We start from the raw sequence: 15891 nt of genomic DNA, 5'->3' as shown, positions 1-15891 counted from the left end.
TAATTTTTGTTATGTGTCGCAAAAAAGTGATTATGAGTCAAAATGTGATTGTATTTATGTCAGATATGCAAACAATTTGGTCAAAATCGGTCAGGAAATGCCCAAAATCAGTTCAAAGATAGGGCTTTTCAATTTCTGTTCATGGACAGAAATGATCTCATGGACAGAAATGTTCTAAATTTAAACACGCGCGGTCACATGTAAAACCACGTGATTCACTCGAGACATGGACTCGTCTGAAGAATGAAAATAAATGCACAGACTCGGAGCACAGGTAATGGGCACGTGGCTCTTAAACACTTTCAATATGTCATAAAACAACATTTTTCATCATTTTGACCAAACAAAAATTGCTGATAACATTATAAAATTCAATTTCGTATTTGTTTATTGTACTAATGTGGATTATGCTCCATAGCTGGGATATTTCGATAGCTTTACTCTTGTTAAAATCGGCACTAAACGTTCGGTCAGACGAGAGCCGACCTGGCATTTCTAGGATTCAATTTCGAGAAGTGTTTTCTTGTAGTTTATGTTGGCAAGTAGCCGTTTGTGGTCATTTTTCGTCACGAGGCAACCTTTCCCAACAAAATGGTACATAGTTTACGAAAATCGGCCGTCATTTAGGCATTTAATGGCTTAAACATGTTGATGTAGGGGATTTTCCTGTGTCAAGAGATATCTACCTTGTATATATATATATATAATATATCAGAACTGTTTTTGTCAAAATGATGAAAAATGTTGTTTTATGACATGTTGATAGTGTTTAAGTGACTTGGCCACGCGCCCAACACCTGTGATTTAGGAGTTCTTCTTTGCTTTGAAAAGCGCGGAAGTGGATATCACAGGTTAATAATAGTCTTGAGGATTCCGTTATGTACATGATTAGGTTTCGTATTTTTGATGCTTTTGTCTTTTTTTGCACATTTTTTTGCGAAAATCAGTATGAAAGATTTAAGCTTTAGAATGTATCTGACGAATACTGATCAATTCTGGTCAGTTGAGAAAACCAAATTGTTGTGAGCAATATCAACTCGGCCGGCTTTAAATTATGCAATAGCGAACAACTTCAGTGCCTTCAGCGCTTTGATATTTTAATGAAAGCCTACATAGCAGAATTAGACCACTGCGCTATTTAACACACTTGTCCTACGACCTCGTTTGAGACTTTGTTCAGTAAACATAATACTATGCCTCGTGTGCGAATTATCCATCTAGACAGATGAGTGTGATTTACAGCATGTGAGTAAAACAATTACTTGGATATTACTCAGATTGAGGTAAGGTATTTTAAAACTATAAAGTAAGTAATATTACTGAGTACAAACATTAAAGTTATATACATTCGATAGTATAGAAGTGAATTGTGCAGAGGCGTTGGTGTTTTATGCGAAGTTAAACCATGGGTTTTGGAATATCAGCATACGGTCGATGATGTGTAAAGATTAGCTTAGGACTCTGGATCTCATTTCAAAATATGCAACATGCATTCAGAAGTTCAACCATTGAACCTCGAATCGATTACTACCTACACCGCATTGATGAACAAAAAATGTTTCAATTCAAATTATTTGTCAACCAAAACAGTTTAAATGGGGGATTTAATAACATTCCAACCAACTGATTTCACTGTTGTACTCACGATATCATTTGTAGTTATTTCTAAGTTAAATCATCCATCAGAGAAACGCTTAGTGAAGTGTTGGCGAATTTGTTGCAAATAAAAACGGATTAGTGCTCCCTCAATGCTTTGCACTGGGAATGGGTTCAGAATTGCATGCATTGTAAAGTAACTAAAAGTCACTTACACACGAAGAAAAATTATTTGGCATTTTTTCCAATACGTTTAATGACATCTTACAGAAATTGTTAAACCGTTTATGAGAAAGAATATAGGCAAGGTTTGCTAACAATATGGTTCTCTTAATTAGAAAACACAGGTACGTCGCACATTATCTCTTCATAATATACCGATACAGTTTTCCGTAGATTTTTAGTCAATAAAACACATGCCATGCCTTGCATATAGAAACACGCCTGTGGTTTAAAGCTTGACCGACTGTTTTTTTGTTTTCTGTGCAAGTTTTATGTTACACTGACTCAGTAACAACCGGATCCCCTTGTTCTTTATCGGAAAATAAGTGCAAAATAGGAGGGGTTTTCTCAAAATCAATATGTGATGACATTTTGGTGTTGATATATAACAAGCCGTAATCATCAATAATATGTATGCGGAAATGACTTAAATGTGATGTAAAATTCAAACAATAAATAAGTTTGATTAAAAATAAGTTTTGTGTGATCATTTAGTTAAAATTTGAAAAAAAAAGGATTTCGATTTCAATTGTGATGTGATACTGTAAATCACAGAAAACAATTGACTAGGATCACAGATAAACATAACAGATACAATATTAACATGATAGCTGCACAAAACGGCAATAATGAGAGTCATTGGGGTTTAAAGGAGGCCTTTTCACAGGTTTTGGAATGTATTGAAGTTTGTCATTAAATCCTTTATATTGATAAATTATATTGATTACTACGAAACCACTGATCCGCTCAAGACTAAATATGTGTATATTTTACACTGACACAAATCTATTAGTTTATCATAATAGAGATTGGATTATTTTACTTACAAAATCGTAAAAAGAGAATTGCTATACATGTATGTGTATTAATCGAATGATATTCGAATGTTTTACAATTTACGTATGTAATAGTATTTATTCTGCAAAGAAAATATCACGTAGTATGTACAGTGATAATGTACACACCTCTCATCTAGAACCTCAGCAGTCAGAGTGTATCGACAATTGGAAACTGTCACATTGCACCCATGTACGTACTATAACTAATGAATGTTGATCGTTCCATTATATTCTACAATGCATGCTATAATAAATGTCCTCACCAAATTCAGATGACGGTTTTACTGTTTCTACATATTTAGGCATCAAAGACGGCGACGCTTTTGGTTTGCCACTTTTCTGTTTGGAAATCTGACCTTCTTTGTATTTTCTCTTATATAAAAACCTCAGTAAAGATTTATGTTCTTTTTCATTGAATTTCTTTAGCCTCTGAACATCCTTAAAGGACATAATTCACAATGATTTTGGAGATGAAATTGTCAGGTTATTCATATAATTGTGATCTTTGCTTAGGTGTATCGATGTTATCCTTTTGATTAACAAGGCTTTCTTTAAGAATATGTGAAATTAATGCTGATTTATTTTAAAAGGACCCACATATACCGTAATTACTCTAAATTTTCGGACACTCTAAGTTTTCGGACACCCTCTTTTTAGCACACAATAATTATTTTATGTGACTCTCAATTTTCGGACATACGGGTTTTTGTTCATTACAAATGTCTCATAATTTTTGGACAGAATATTTTACCGCGATATTCTACAGACTTTGGCCCGATTGTCGATTATCTTGTAACACTTCGATCATGGATTTTTACAACCGGATTGAAGTCTTAAAACCTGGCAGATGCATACCTGAGGAAAATGGACCAGTACATTCGCGTAATTGGGTAAATAACCATGTATACCGGTACAAAATTATAGATTCACCAAACAGCATTTGAATCAGTGTCGTCCTATTAAGGAAGTAGAATGTTGTCTGTTTTTACTTTGTTGGGCTATATCATTTCAGGCAAGAGTTAGCAAAGCTATGAAGTTGTTTTTATTTTTTTACGCAGAAAAAGAAGGGTTAATCACAAGAAATGTATTGTACATTGATTTATTGCATTTATTTCAATATTATTATAACTTTCGGACACTTAAATTTTTGTCTCTAAATTTTCGGAAACCTATCATTTTTTAATATTGTTCGTATTAAAATTTTCGGACACGAACAAAAATATTCTTTAAGTTACTGAAAACTAATAGTAATTACGGTAATTCTTTTTGATGACAATTCTGTGTTTGTCGGAATGTTTAGTCCGGAGAGACATTTTTGCTGCTTCGAACCGCCTAACGAATCACTGTCCTTCTCTCGAAAAGTCCTTGCCAGTTTCGTATAAACGTCATAACAGGGAGATTCGCCTTCAATGTCAATGACCACCTACAATCGTTTTAAGTATTTTTACATCTACTGGGGTATGTAGTAAGAGCAATCTACATTGATTGATGCTGATGCTGCACCGCTTTTCAAATTTATCCTTTGAATCTGAATAGGGTTTTGCTATGGATGCTTCATCTGACTTTTTGTTTTACTCGGCTTCAACTCTTATTCTTTGATAGTGCTATCGACTGGGTTGATATCTGCGCCCTTTAAGGCACTGAGTGGTAACCGTGGCGTTGTGGGTATGGTGTCCGCCGGGAGATCATTGGTTCGATCCCCACTCTTGAAGCGTTCTTAAGATCTCCCCCAAATACAACAAGTACTGGTTCTAGTCCCAGGAAACGGACCCGAGAGCGTTTCAAATAAGCCATAAGCTTCCGAGGCAATATAGCTTAATTAAATAGGTTTAAACTAAATAGTGGCTTGTAGATAAGAACGTTGGCTTTATTCAAATTTCTCAACAATTTTTCTTTTCCAATCGCTTGATCTGGGTTAAATAGTATGTGCTTCCTTTTGACTTGATGCCACTTCTGCTTCATTTGATCGGATACCCTTATATAGAGGCTGCGTTAAATGTGTTTCAAATGGACGTATACGTCTAGAAATCCTACTTTCGGTTTTAAAAGCGGTACCGTTTGAAAAATAATAAATTACTTGCTAACTAGGCTATATATTTAATTTTATCTATGCCAATTAGAATACATATGGTGGTTACAAGGTAGAAATCCGTCTTTTTTGCGCTGTAAAACTTAATAATAATCGTGGTTGTCGAAATGGACGTATACGTCTAGAAATCCTACTTTCGGTTTTAAAAGCGGTACCATTTGAAAAATTATAAATTACTTGCTAACTAGTCTATAGATTTAGTTGTATCTATGACAATAAGAATGTATCTGGTGGTTACAAGGTAGAAACCCGTCTTTTTGCGCTCTAAAACTTAAAAATAATCGCGTTTGTCGAAATGGACGTATACGTATAGAAATCCTACTTTCGGTTTTAAAAGCTGTACTGTTTGAAAAATAATAAATTACTTGCTAACTAGCCTATATTTTTAATGACAATTTTGCACACTTTTAAATTGCATCTATTTGTATTGATTACCATGTATTTCATTTCAAGGTCAGTGGCTTTAATAGTTGGTTCCTTCCCTTTCGGGAAAACAATGCGTCATTTAAGTGACCTTGATTTGCTTTTGAAAAATAGTAACAGTTGAAAACAAATTCTCAACATTAAAGTGATATAGACTTCCCCCATAAATGTGAGAGCGATTTACAATTGGCTGTCAATTATCCGTTTTCACTTGTAAGACAACTTTCAGACGGAGGTTCGTTGTATCTTAAACCTCGATATTGGCTCATTATGGAGCATGCTTTTAATGAGCTTGCGCACGCTTTAAACGCCCGACAGCACTTATAGGAAGTGAATACTTGGGGTAATAGCATGCAGATGACGCGTGACGTAATTATATGAATTGTGTTATTGACATGATCAAAGGCGCATGAGTTCTACTCCGTTTATAGTGTTAACGATGATACGAGTTTTAGCACCTACATTAAATAAATAAATAATTAAAATGACATAATTAATGAAGGTAATCCTGATGCTTATGGAAGGGAAAGCCCGCCAATAATATTCATCACCAGAAATGTTGCACGTCTTGAATATTCAACTCATTTGTTTAACAGAGAATAATTTTTAAAAGTCTTAAATACACCATTTAATATATGTTTTGTACAACTGTAAAGTGTAAAATGTTGTCTGTTCCGATTCTACAAAATCGATATGCAAATAAATCAATTATGAATATAGATATATTTTCATTTTAATTCAATCGATGTCCATAGTACACACGTGTAGACTTACTTCAACAGGTTTAAATGTTTAAATACAAACATGTAACTTCTTAAACTACAGATCTGAAAATAAAATAGTGCATATATATAAAGTCTACATATTAATATACCTAATATTGTAGTCATAATAATAAATAAAAGATAATAGAACCATCTGAAAGTAAGTTGATGAAAAACTAAATTAGAATGTTGAATATTTAATAAGTTATACGATCGGTTTTAGTAATCTGCTTCAAGTCAGCATCTAACACGTGTACACTATACAATTGTACAGAATACAAGTTGACGAGTCACAATTAAACATTTTACAAAACATTTTCAAGTCAACCGGTGTTAAGGTACAAATTGTCATTAGTAGTTGCCTGCCTTCTGTTATCGTGGAAGAACTTACTGTCCAGCTTAACTGCATAGTCTTGATAGGTCCAGGTAATGATTTATTAAGATTTCGATATACAGTATCATCATCATACTTGTTATATTCATAGATGCAGATAGGTGTTAGGTACATTGGATCACACAATTAGTGGTTCTCGACCACCTGCTCGCTGTAAACAATTTTATCTGGTAACAAAATGTTAATGAACAATATGCAAGACACTAAATAAATAAGATTTTGGTTCGTTAAAGTTTAAGGTTAAAACATTAAGTCTGATTTGGTATTGGAAATCTGCCCCATTATCTATTGAAAACAGACCAGACTCAGCTCGGTTACGTTGGTTGTGGTGCAGTGAAATTCCCATTTAATGCGATATTTATGCCTTTTGTATATTCACCATCTAACCTAGTTCAATTGTATTCTCTCTTACCAAAGACGTACAGTGGAGACAGAGCTTTCATATGGCAAGTGCATAGTCTAAATGATGGCATTGTTCTTGTTTTCTATATACTTCCGACATCACTAAGTTTTGATAAAACACTTCTCACTCTCAATAGACCAGCTGTCTATAATCTTCCTTGTTAAGAAGAACTCTTACAGCTCTCAAGCAGTGGTTAAAGAGTGAAATCATGACTTGATATTCAAAACTTCCTTCTGCGGTATGTACAGGGTGAATTTTAAATTATTACAATTTAAATGTGACAATAAACAAATGTAACTAAAAGTTTGTATGGACATTGATCGACAATGATCATTCTGAGTACAATTTTCTTTGTGCAGACATTCTCATTTTTGCGAAACGAAGTAAACGAATGGATTTTTTTTATATAATTCAAAGATAATTTTGAAGAAGTCCGACGGACTAACTTGACCCAAAAACAAGGAGTCCAAGTCTCATTATTACGAGTCACGGACTACCGGACTACCGTTAGTGTCGAACACTGACTACACTATAATAAATAGGTTTTATTTTTATTAGATAGCTGTCTATTTTAAGATATTGGAGGTCACATCGACCATGAATAGAGTGCGAACTGCTTCTACTCCTACAAAATAGAAGATTCAATATATCCCACCGGCCTTCTCTTGCGCATCACAGCGTAGAACAGCGAATGACTAAAAGAGTCTGAACACAGTCATAAACATGTCAATGTACTCCGAAGAGATGAGTAGCCTAGAAAACATCTTTTGCTGGACATGATTTTATATGGTGTGATAAGCAAGCTTAAAAAGACTGTGCCTTTCCTTCAAAAGCCTTGTTCCTGAGGCTGCTCAGCACATTTGGTGTGAGGTGCGTACTCATATTCTCTATTTGTCTGTTTACACACGGTCATCTATATCACAATCATATATTTTCTAACAAATTTTATTTTAATATATAATATTATGCAAATTATCTGTGCAACAGCAAACCATTTAAAACCAGAATATAATTTAGGTCATACAAAGTTATAAATTGTTTTATTTTACCATCAAATAATTGTATGGTTGTAACAATATACATTAATTCTTAATGTAAACATTTATTTGATTGGTTGTCAGTATGGTGTGTAATGTTTATTTACCTATTGTTTTCAATGGATTTCAGTGGTTTCGCCTTCATATGATTTACATTCTGTATTTTGTTCCTTTCACGGAGGAGATGAAAGTATCATCTCGAGACTTGAAGTGATATCTTGATAAATAAACAGTAAACATAAAATAGTACAGGTTCAAAAGTGTCATGGTCGGAGTAATGTTCTTTTAACTCATTTCATTGACCAGTCTTGGCAAACCAAAAAACTGTTCGGTTTAAATATCTGATAGTGCAAGTATTGCAGTGAAAGAAAAATATCATAGTGAACATTGAATACAAATGTAATCACACATTTTTACAATTCAACAAATCGAACAAAATTTCATGTTTATTACTTGATGCAGTGGTACTATGATCTTGCAGCCCCCTTTCATGAATGGGGCTGTTGAGTATTTCCATTAAGTGTTTCAGATTTCATATGAAATTGAGTTCATTTATTAGTACAATTTAATATGTTTGTTGTTTAAGTGAACCCCAAAGTCAAGAACTTTTGATGATGATAGTTTGTTAAGTGTCAATTGGTTCTTTTATATGTTGGTATAGCAAGATTTGCAAATTCATAAATTGACAGATTAAACTTTGTGAATACTGCTGTACTTCTTTATGAAGTTTATACTGAATTACTACTGTCTTAAACATGAAAGATTTGTATGCTTATTAAATTGTAATGATATTATTAATGTAGTGTTTATTTAGATTTGATAAAGAAACCCATATGGGTATACAGGGATTTGTTTCCTTCTTTAGCAAGGGCCTTATATAGCCCCTTCTCCAAAGAGAAAATCCCCTTCACCTAAGAAAATTTCGTTAAAATGATGCAATTTTCCCCAAATGTATCCGTACTTTGGGAAATGTCGTCCCTTTTTTCAGTTTATTCGATATTTTTCCCCAAAAATTGAAAGGCCAGGCCCTTTTCCCAAATCAAGAACAAAAGCCATGGCATAATTTTGGAAACTAAAGAAACTTTAATAGACCACAAACAAGAATCATTTGGTTTATATTGTTATTTGTTGTGAAACCACTGTTTTATAAATCTGCATAATCAGAGTTCATATGCATCTAATCAACACCAATAATAACATAGAAACAAAAACATAAATATATACCTCTAATAATGCATACACGTTGTATTATTTATGAAAAAATAACTATAAAATGGTTTGTATATAGAGTTCCTTAAGAGAAAAAGCTTTCCATAGTCCCTGTCTTTCACTGCAGTTGAAATATTAAACTTGCTGCATAACAACACCTTCCGTGTAGTTCGATGGTGTTCATGTACTTCATACACAGTTTCGCGACTTAAAACTGGTACAAATCTTTCGACGAATCCTTATCAAGTCTGAAAAACAACAGAAGAATAACACATTTTTACTTACGTGCGTTTAGTTTCTTGTTGTTGTTTTTTATTTATACAAAAAGTATGTACAAATAATTGAGAAAAAATATGAATCATGATATTAAAAAAGACAAGTTAATTGGAAGAAACTCTTATATTAAAAAAAAACAACATGTTTGTTAAAAAAGACAATAGATAAAACTTCAACCGTGTAGTTTATTTAATATGTTCAGTTTAAAATAAATAAGTTTGAACAATACACACTTAATATAGTATTCCACCATGTTAAATTGGTTCATTTGATATATTATCAGTACAGACTCAAACATATATTCTAGAAACGTAAAATAATTTGTTCAGGTTAATTGCTAGATGTTATTTTAGTTAACACTTGCCCTGGACATTTATCACTTTCATGCACACACAAAGTCTTGGTGAACAGAATCATCATCATCCTGCTAATCTACCAAGAAAGTTAGGCATATTTGCAACCAAACTGGAATCTGAAACATAACATATATGTGTCAATTGTTGTCCTGAACTTTAAAAAAAACTAATGAAATCTGCAACATGAAAATGTGTTTTTTCACCCCACCCACTAACTAACTTATTAAAGTCAAAATCAGCTGAAAACCCATATAAAGACAATTACTTGAGTGCATATACACCGAATTTAATACCATTTCGGTAAAATACCCCCCAGTTTCTGATACAAAAACATTTTTGATCCATACTCACAGAAGTTGACTTTTTTCGTTTTTTCATCAGAAGAACTAATGTTTACATTTAACCGGTACTCATCAGTTTGTTACCCAGATATTTTATCATGGATTACAATTTCGTGTGACAATGGTTCCTGGCCTGTAAGTGTAGCATTGGTTCCTGGCTAAGACGAAAAATAATTTTGTGGCTTCCGCCGCGTATAGATTTAATACATACTTGACAACTGTGCAAATGTAAACTTGTAACATCGCAAAGTGGAAAGATACGCGTTGACCAATCAAAACGTGTTTACATGATCACAGTGGAAATTGGCAGTTCGTTAAAGTTACTGTTGCAAATTTGTATACTATATCATTCACCTTTGTAAAGAAGCGTTAGAGTTGTGACAAAGTGTTGTGCGTTGTGTATGCAATTTAAAAATACAAGTAAATGTATATTTTACATTTTGAACATTTAATTTCTTATTCATTGAACAGTTTTAATTGGAAAATGCACAAGATGAACATTTGAGATGTCCCCACTTTAAAAATTAACATTGTAAAAAAATTAAAACATAAAATATAAAACCTTGTTTTTTTGAACGGCTATCATTTGACATGTATGTATAATCTATAATTGCAACATGGCACATATCAGCTGAATACTCAACATGTGCAACATTTCTGGTGATAAATAATATTGGCGATCTTTCCCTTCCATAGATGCTTGATTGAATGTGTGTGTTTGTTTCAAGAGACTCATGTTTAAAACAGAGTTTATTATACATTGAAATAAATAAACCATTTACATGTCACATAGTATTAGAGAGAGGAGGAGGAGAGAGAGAACGTAATTGTATAATAGATCGAGTATGTTAACGTGGAATTTAAATGTCAAAATTTTACAATTAATCGAACTAGTGCTCCTTGTAGGTTGTTTATACAATTATGTTGCCATTTTACAAACACATGTGTTATATGTGCGAAAAAAACTAGTTTATGCCCTAAACATTACCTCTACCACATAACATTTAAAACCATATTAATTGAAGCGATTCATGCACATCAAAACCTTGCGTCATTTTTGTATAGTGATCCGCATTGTGCATTCAAAAACATGCGTTGCACTTTTCAATGTTATGGTAATAGATATACCCAGTGGGCACCCAACGTTGCTGCAGCGTTGTATTTAGGTTGTATTCAAACGTTACAGTTCGGTTGCCAAAATGGTGTATATGATTTTTTCTGACGTTTTTTTCCGAACTTCGCTGCAACGTTTTATTTAGGTGGCATTTAAACGTAAATTTATTAACTGTTATTGTATATTTACTAGAAAAAAACAAAACACATATTTCTTTTTTTACTGCAAACCGCTCTTTTGAGTATTATAGGCAGATATGGACACTTTCGAGTCCGTTTTACGGTGAGAACCAGTACTTGATGTCTATGTAATAGACATCAAGTAAACTAGCTCGGGGATAATGTAAATGCTCCCCGAGCAGGAATCGAACCCACCAAATCCCGATCGCTAGGCGGACTCCTCATCCACTACACCACGACGACAATTGAAAGATTCAGCAAATTGTGTTAACTTAAACTTAAACAATTTATTTTATCCAGCGATTTTGAGTAAAAGTTCATCTTAAGCATAGTTTAAGCAACTGATCTGTAAAATGAAAAACAAAGAAAATCTAAAATTTACAAGAAATAATCTTTTCATTCATGCGATGCAGGAACTGCTAGCAAATATAACAATAACAGTTAATAAATTTACGTTTAAATGCAACCCAAATAAAACGTCGCAGCAACATTGGGGAAAAACGAAAGAAAACGTTCATATACACCATTGTGACAACCAAACTGTAACGTTTCAATGCAACCTAAATACAACGTTGCAGCAACGTTGGATGCCCAGTGGGATGTGTTTCTGATTTACATATATACTTAAATTTCGAATTTGACTGGTAATTTTCTGGTTATCCTTTCGACCATCGCTCTAGACCGGAAATCGATGCATCGCGCATGCGTTAACATGCGAGGTTAAACAACGTGGTTTGAATATGTCTTGTTATTTTAATATTGTGTCGTTAAAAGTTCACAGATCGATAGTTAAAAAATGTTTATGTAATCCTACATAATAATTATTAGAACAAAATAATATACATTCCACCTAGCGGCGATACTGAATTCAAGGGTAAAAAACTAGCGGCGTTACTAAAATTTAGTAAATTCAAGGGAGAAAACTGCAGAAAAAACTGCAGACGCTAAAAGAGTGCACAATTACCTAGAAGCAACGTTGTTGCAACATCCGTCTCAAACGTTCGACCGACGTTTCGCGTGCAACGTTGCAGAAAGGTTCGGAAAAGGTTACAAATGTATCGCCCATAATCGAACGTTTCTGAGACGTCATTGCAACTTTATGATGAAAAGTCCTGTTAAAGTTTTGTATGCAACGTTATGCTAATGTTCGGTAATGGTTGCCGACGGTGCGACCTAAATATATCGTTTCAGCAACGTTCGTAAAACATTTGATGCCCAGTGGGTATATCTTACCAAAACTATTAAAATGAAAAGACGTGAACATTCATAGCTACCTTAACTATTTTTATATTAATAATTTGGAATACATATGTTTACTTTTTTCAGGAAATGATTTCAACCAGTATGCACCTTGTGTGGATTATCTGCAGTTCACGACTTGCAATGGGTAAGATGAAGTGAACTGCACTATTTTAATGTTAAAATAAACACCATACACTCGCGTATAGTTCTTCATACAATAAATTAAAGTTAACATCCACAGATTCCTCTTTCGTTTAATTCGTATTTACTGTTTTGACAGCTTTATCCACTATACTAGTTAATAGTTGGCTCAAAGTGTCAAGAGTAAATCAAACGTGTACAGAAGTCAATGACTCAAACTCTTGACCTCTCGCTATCGTGGCGAGCGCTAACGCTGATCATATCAAATGCATTTTATTTCGGTACCATTGCTCTGTCAACTTTAAGTTCGGAATTAATTGAATTCGAATAAAATGTTATAGCGTAGATTTCAATCACCCATGGTCAGAGTGGCTCATACCACCACCTCACGTGATGTTTCATAAATACCGGGGCAAAGTCCAGGTCTTTAATCCGAGCAATCTCGTCCAAGGGGCAGTTATTTACAGAATGCTTTTGATGACCGTGATAAACCACAGGCAGTAGATTACATTTTTTAAAAAGGCTACATTTTATTACAAGCTGAAGTAATTAAACATGACACGACTATATAGCTATTGTATATTGTTTGTTAATGTTCATAATCAACATACTCGTTTGCTTGTTAAATATGAATTGTACTTTATTACATTAGATCTGGTGCAATCCTATGAAGTGCCTGTTTATTGCACCGTTACCTCACATCCCGAGAGGCAGATTGAACTATATATAAGAACCAACCAAACATTCGAATGCACAATATCTCGTCCGAATGCTAGTTCAGAAGTTATCGAATGCATATCTCGAGCTAAAGACTGCACAGACACAGGAAAGGAACATTTATCCGGTAAGTATACGCCAAGTGGTATCATTATTGTTATTTTTTATTATTATTGTTATTATTATTACTCGTTGTGGTGGTACTGCTGGTTCTGCTATTAGTAGTAGTAGTAGTAGTAGTAGTAGTAGCAGTAGTAGTAGAAGTAGTAGTAGTAGTAGTAGTAGTAGTAGTAGTAGTAGTAGTAGTAGTAGTAGTAGTAGTAGTAGTAGTAGTAGTAGTAGAAGTAGAAGTAATAGAAGTAGTAATAGTAGTAGTAGTAGTAGTAGTAGTAGTAGTAGTAGTAGTAGTAGTAGTAGTAGTTGTAGTAGTAGTAGTAGTAGAAGTAGTAGCAGTAGTAGTAGTACTAGTAGGAGGAGAAGTAGTAGTAGTAGTAGTTGTAGTAGTAATAGTAGTAGTAGTAGTAGTAGTAGTAGTAGTAGTAGTAGTAGTAGTAGTAGTAGTAGTAGTAGTAGTAGTAGTAGTAGTAGTAGTAGTAGTAGTAGTACTACTACTAGTAGTAGTAGTAGTAGTAGCAGTTTAGTAGTAGTAGTAGTAGCAGTAGGAGTAGTAGTAGTAGTAGTAGTAGTAGTAGTAGTAGTAGTAGTAGTAGTAGTAGTAGTAGTAGTAGTAGTAGTAGTAGTAGTAGTAGTAGTAGTAGTAGGAGTAGTAGTAGTAGTAGTAGTAGTAGTAGTAGTAGTAGTAGTAGTAGTAGTAGTAGTAGTAGTAGTAGTAGTAAGTAGTAGTAGTAGTAGTAGTAGTAGTAGTAGTAGTAGTAGAAGTAGTAGTAGTAGAAGTAGTAGTAGAAGTAGAAGTAGTAGTAGTAGTAGTCGTAGCAGCAGCATCAGCAGTAGCAGTAGAAGAGGCAGCAGTAGCAGTAGTAGTATAAGTAGTAGTAGTAGTATAAGTAGTAGTAGTAGTAGTAGTAGTAGTAGTAGTAGTAGTAGTAGTAGTAGTAGTAGTAGTAGTAGTAGTAGTAGTAGTAGTAGTAGTAGTAGTAGTAGTAGTAGAAGAAGTATCAGCAGCAGCAGTAGCAGTAAAAGTGGCAGTAGTAAAACAATAAATTGATTAAAGCAACAATGACAACATGTAATATACAATACCCACAGTTAATAACAAGTCATATTTTGAATGCGTAGAGAAACTAATGCAACTGTAAGTTAACAATGGCAACAAAGACTATCTCTTGGAATTCGAATAATCGGAAACCATATGATACACGTGGATTTCACTGACACCGGAGTAATTATTGACACACATATTTAATAAATCTGTAGATTATTTACATTGTCATTTATTGACAAAGATTCATATAAACTTATACTAGTTGACAAATGGTCTTTCTAAACACAAGAAAGAATACACATTTAAATCTTGGTTTATACCCCGGGCAATAATCGTTGGGTACGGAAGAACGTTGAGCCGGAAGATCAGATTCCACAACCCCCTTTCATGAAACGTCGTTGTACGAGGGTAAAGTTATACCACGAAAGTAGTCAACAAGACTTGTATCGCCGATCTAATATGATGTTCATAAGGCAGAAAATGCAGTTCTATTCCGCTGTCCCGGGTTAACATTGTCAAGGGCTTTCCATGTTTGTCCATGTTAAATAGGAGGCTTGAAAATTATATTGTATATAATGAGCAGCTGGAGTTTTACTTCTTCATATTCTTTCTATTGAGTATTCGGACTCCGTTTCCGGCCTTTCCCAAACTAGCCTTAAAATGAATATGATTTAAAAAGACTGGATTATTGTCCATTATATAGAAGGAAATCGGCGTAAATAGTTTCCATGGTATTTCAGCATCCCTTGATTATTATTTACCACGAATGCCCTTGAACATGTTTAAGCATTTTCAAGCTCGCATTGAACAATTTACCTATCGAAAACCCCTTCCCATGTATATGGAAAATCACGCACAATTGTATAAATTGTCTAAAGTTTTCCATGCACATGGAGAATTCAGACGGCATTTGTTCTACTTAGGCTGGAAAATGTTCCAATTTTTCCATGGTAAATATATCAGAAATGCTGGTATATAACCCTGGTTTCAAACAAACAATTTTCCGTTATCGCTGTAATAAATACAAATAAGAATATGAATACACTTTTTTATAGAAATTAAAAACATATTTAAAAAAAATCTTGCCAAATCGTCTGCCTCTATGGTGAAATATTGTAGAGTAATATAATAACATTTGAATTTTTCCAGTGCATAATGATATCTACTCTATATAAAGTTGACATAAGTTGATAATCCGAATTATTCACAAAATGTTTAAGATACACTTATATTCAAATACGGACTGTTTTTCTCAATCCAATAATTCAGCATATTAAGTTCTTACTCTTTTTTCACCAACGTTTTTTCCTCCTATCGATAAATTCAAATTATATCCAGCCACGATGCCTACGATTTTAATATTCCCCTTAGTCGCTGAATATCCCTA

At 33.7% G+C, this 15891-nt stretch overlaps 1 protein-coding gene across 6 annotated transcripts in view; it reads left to right on the top strand.

Moving 5' to 3' along the window:
* The first annotated feature begins 1114 nt into the window (after positions 1-1114).
* Positions 1115-15891, top strand: part of LOC127867271 (cell death abnormality protein 1-like) — a 49803-nt gene continuing 35026 nt past the window's right edge. For 4 of the 6 annotated variants that reach the window (XM_052408323.1, XM_052408320.1, XM_052408324.1 and 1 more), the window contains exons 1-3: positions 1144-1283; positions 12569-12629; positions 13278-13469. In XM_052408323.1, the coding sequence (XP_052264283.1) occupies positions 12572-12629; positions 13278-13469 (250 nt within the window). In that variant the 5' untranslated portion in view covers positions 1144-1283; positions 12569-12571. Of the gene's footprint in view, positions 1284-7306; positions 7601-12568; positions 12630-13277; positions 13470-15891 lie in introns of all 6 variants that reach the window. The other 2 variants (XM_052408322.1, XM_052408321.1) reach the window with 2 other exon arrangements.

Source organism: Dreissena polymorpha, chromosome 2, assembly GCF_020536995.1.
Source record: "Dreissena polymorpha isolate Duluth1 chromosome 2, UMN_Dpol_1.0, whole genome shotgun sequence".
Classification (NCBI taxonomy): Eukaryota; Metazoa; Mollusca; class Bivalvia; order Myida; family Dreissenidae; genus Dreissena; species Dreissena polymorpha.
Note: the sequence above shows the minus strand (reverse complement) of the source record. Positions and strands in the feature narration are given on the sequence as shown.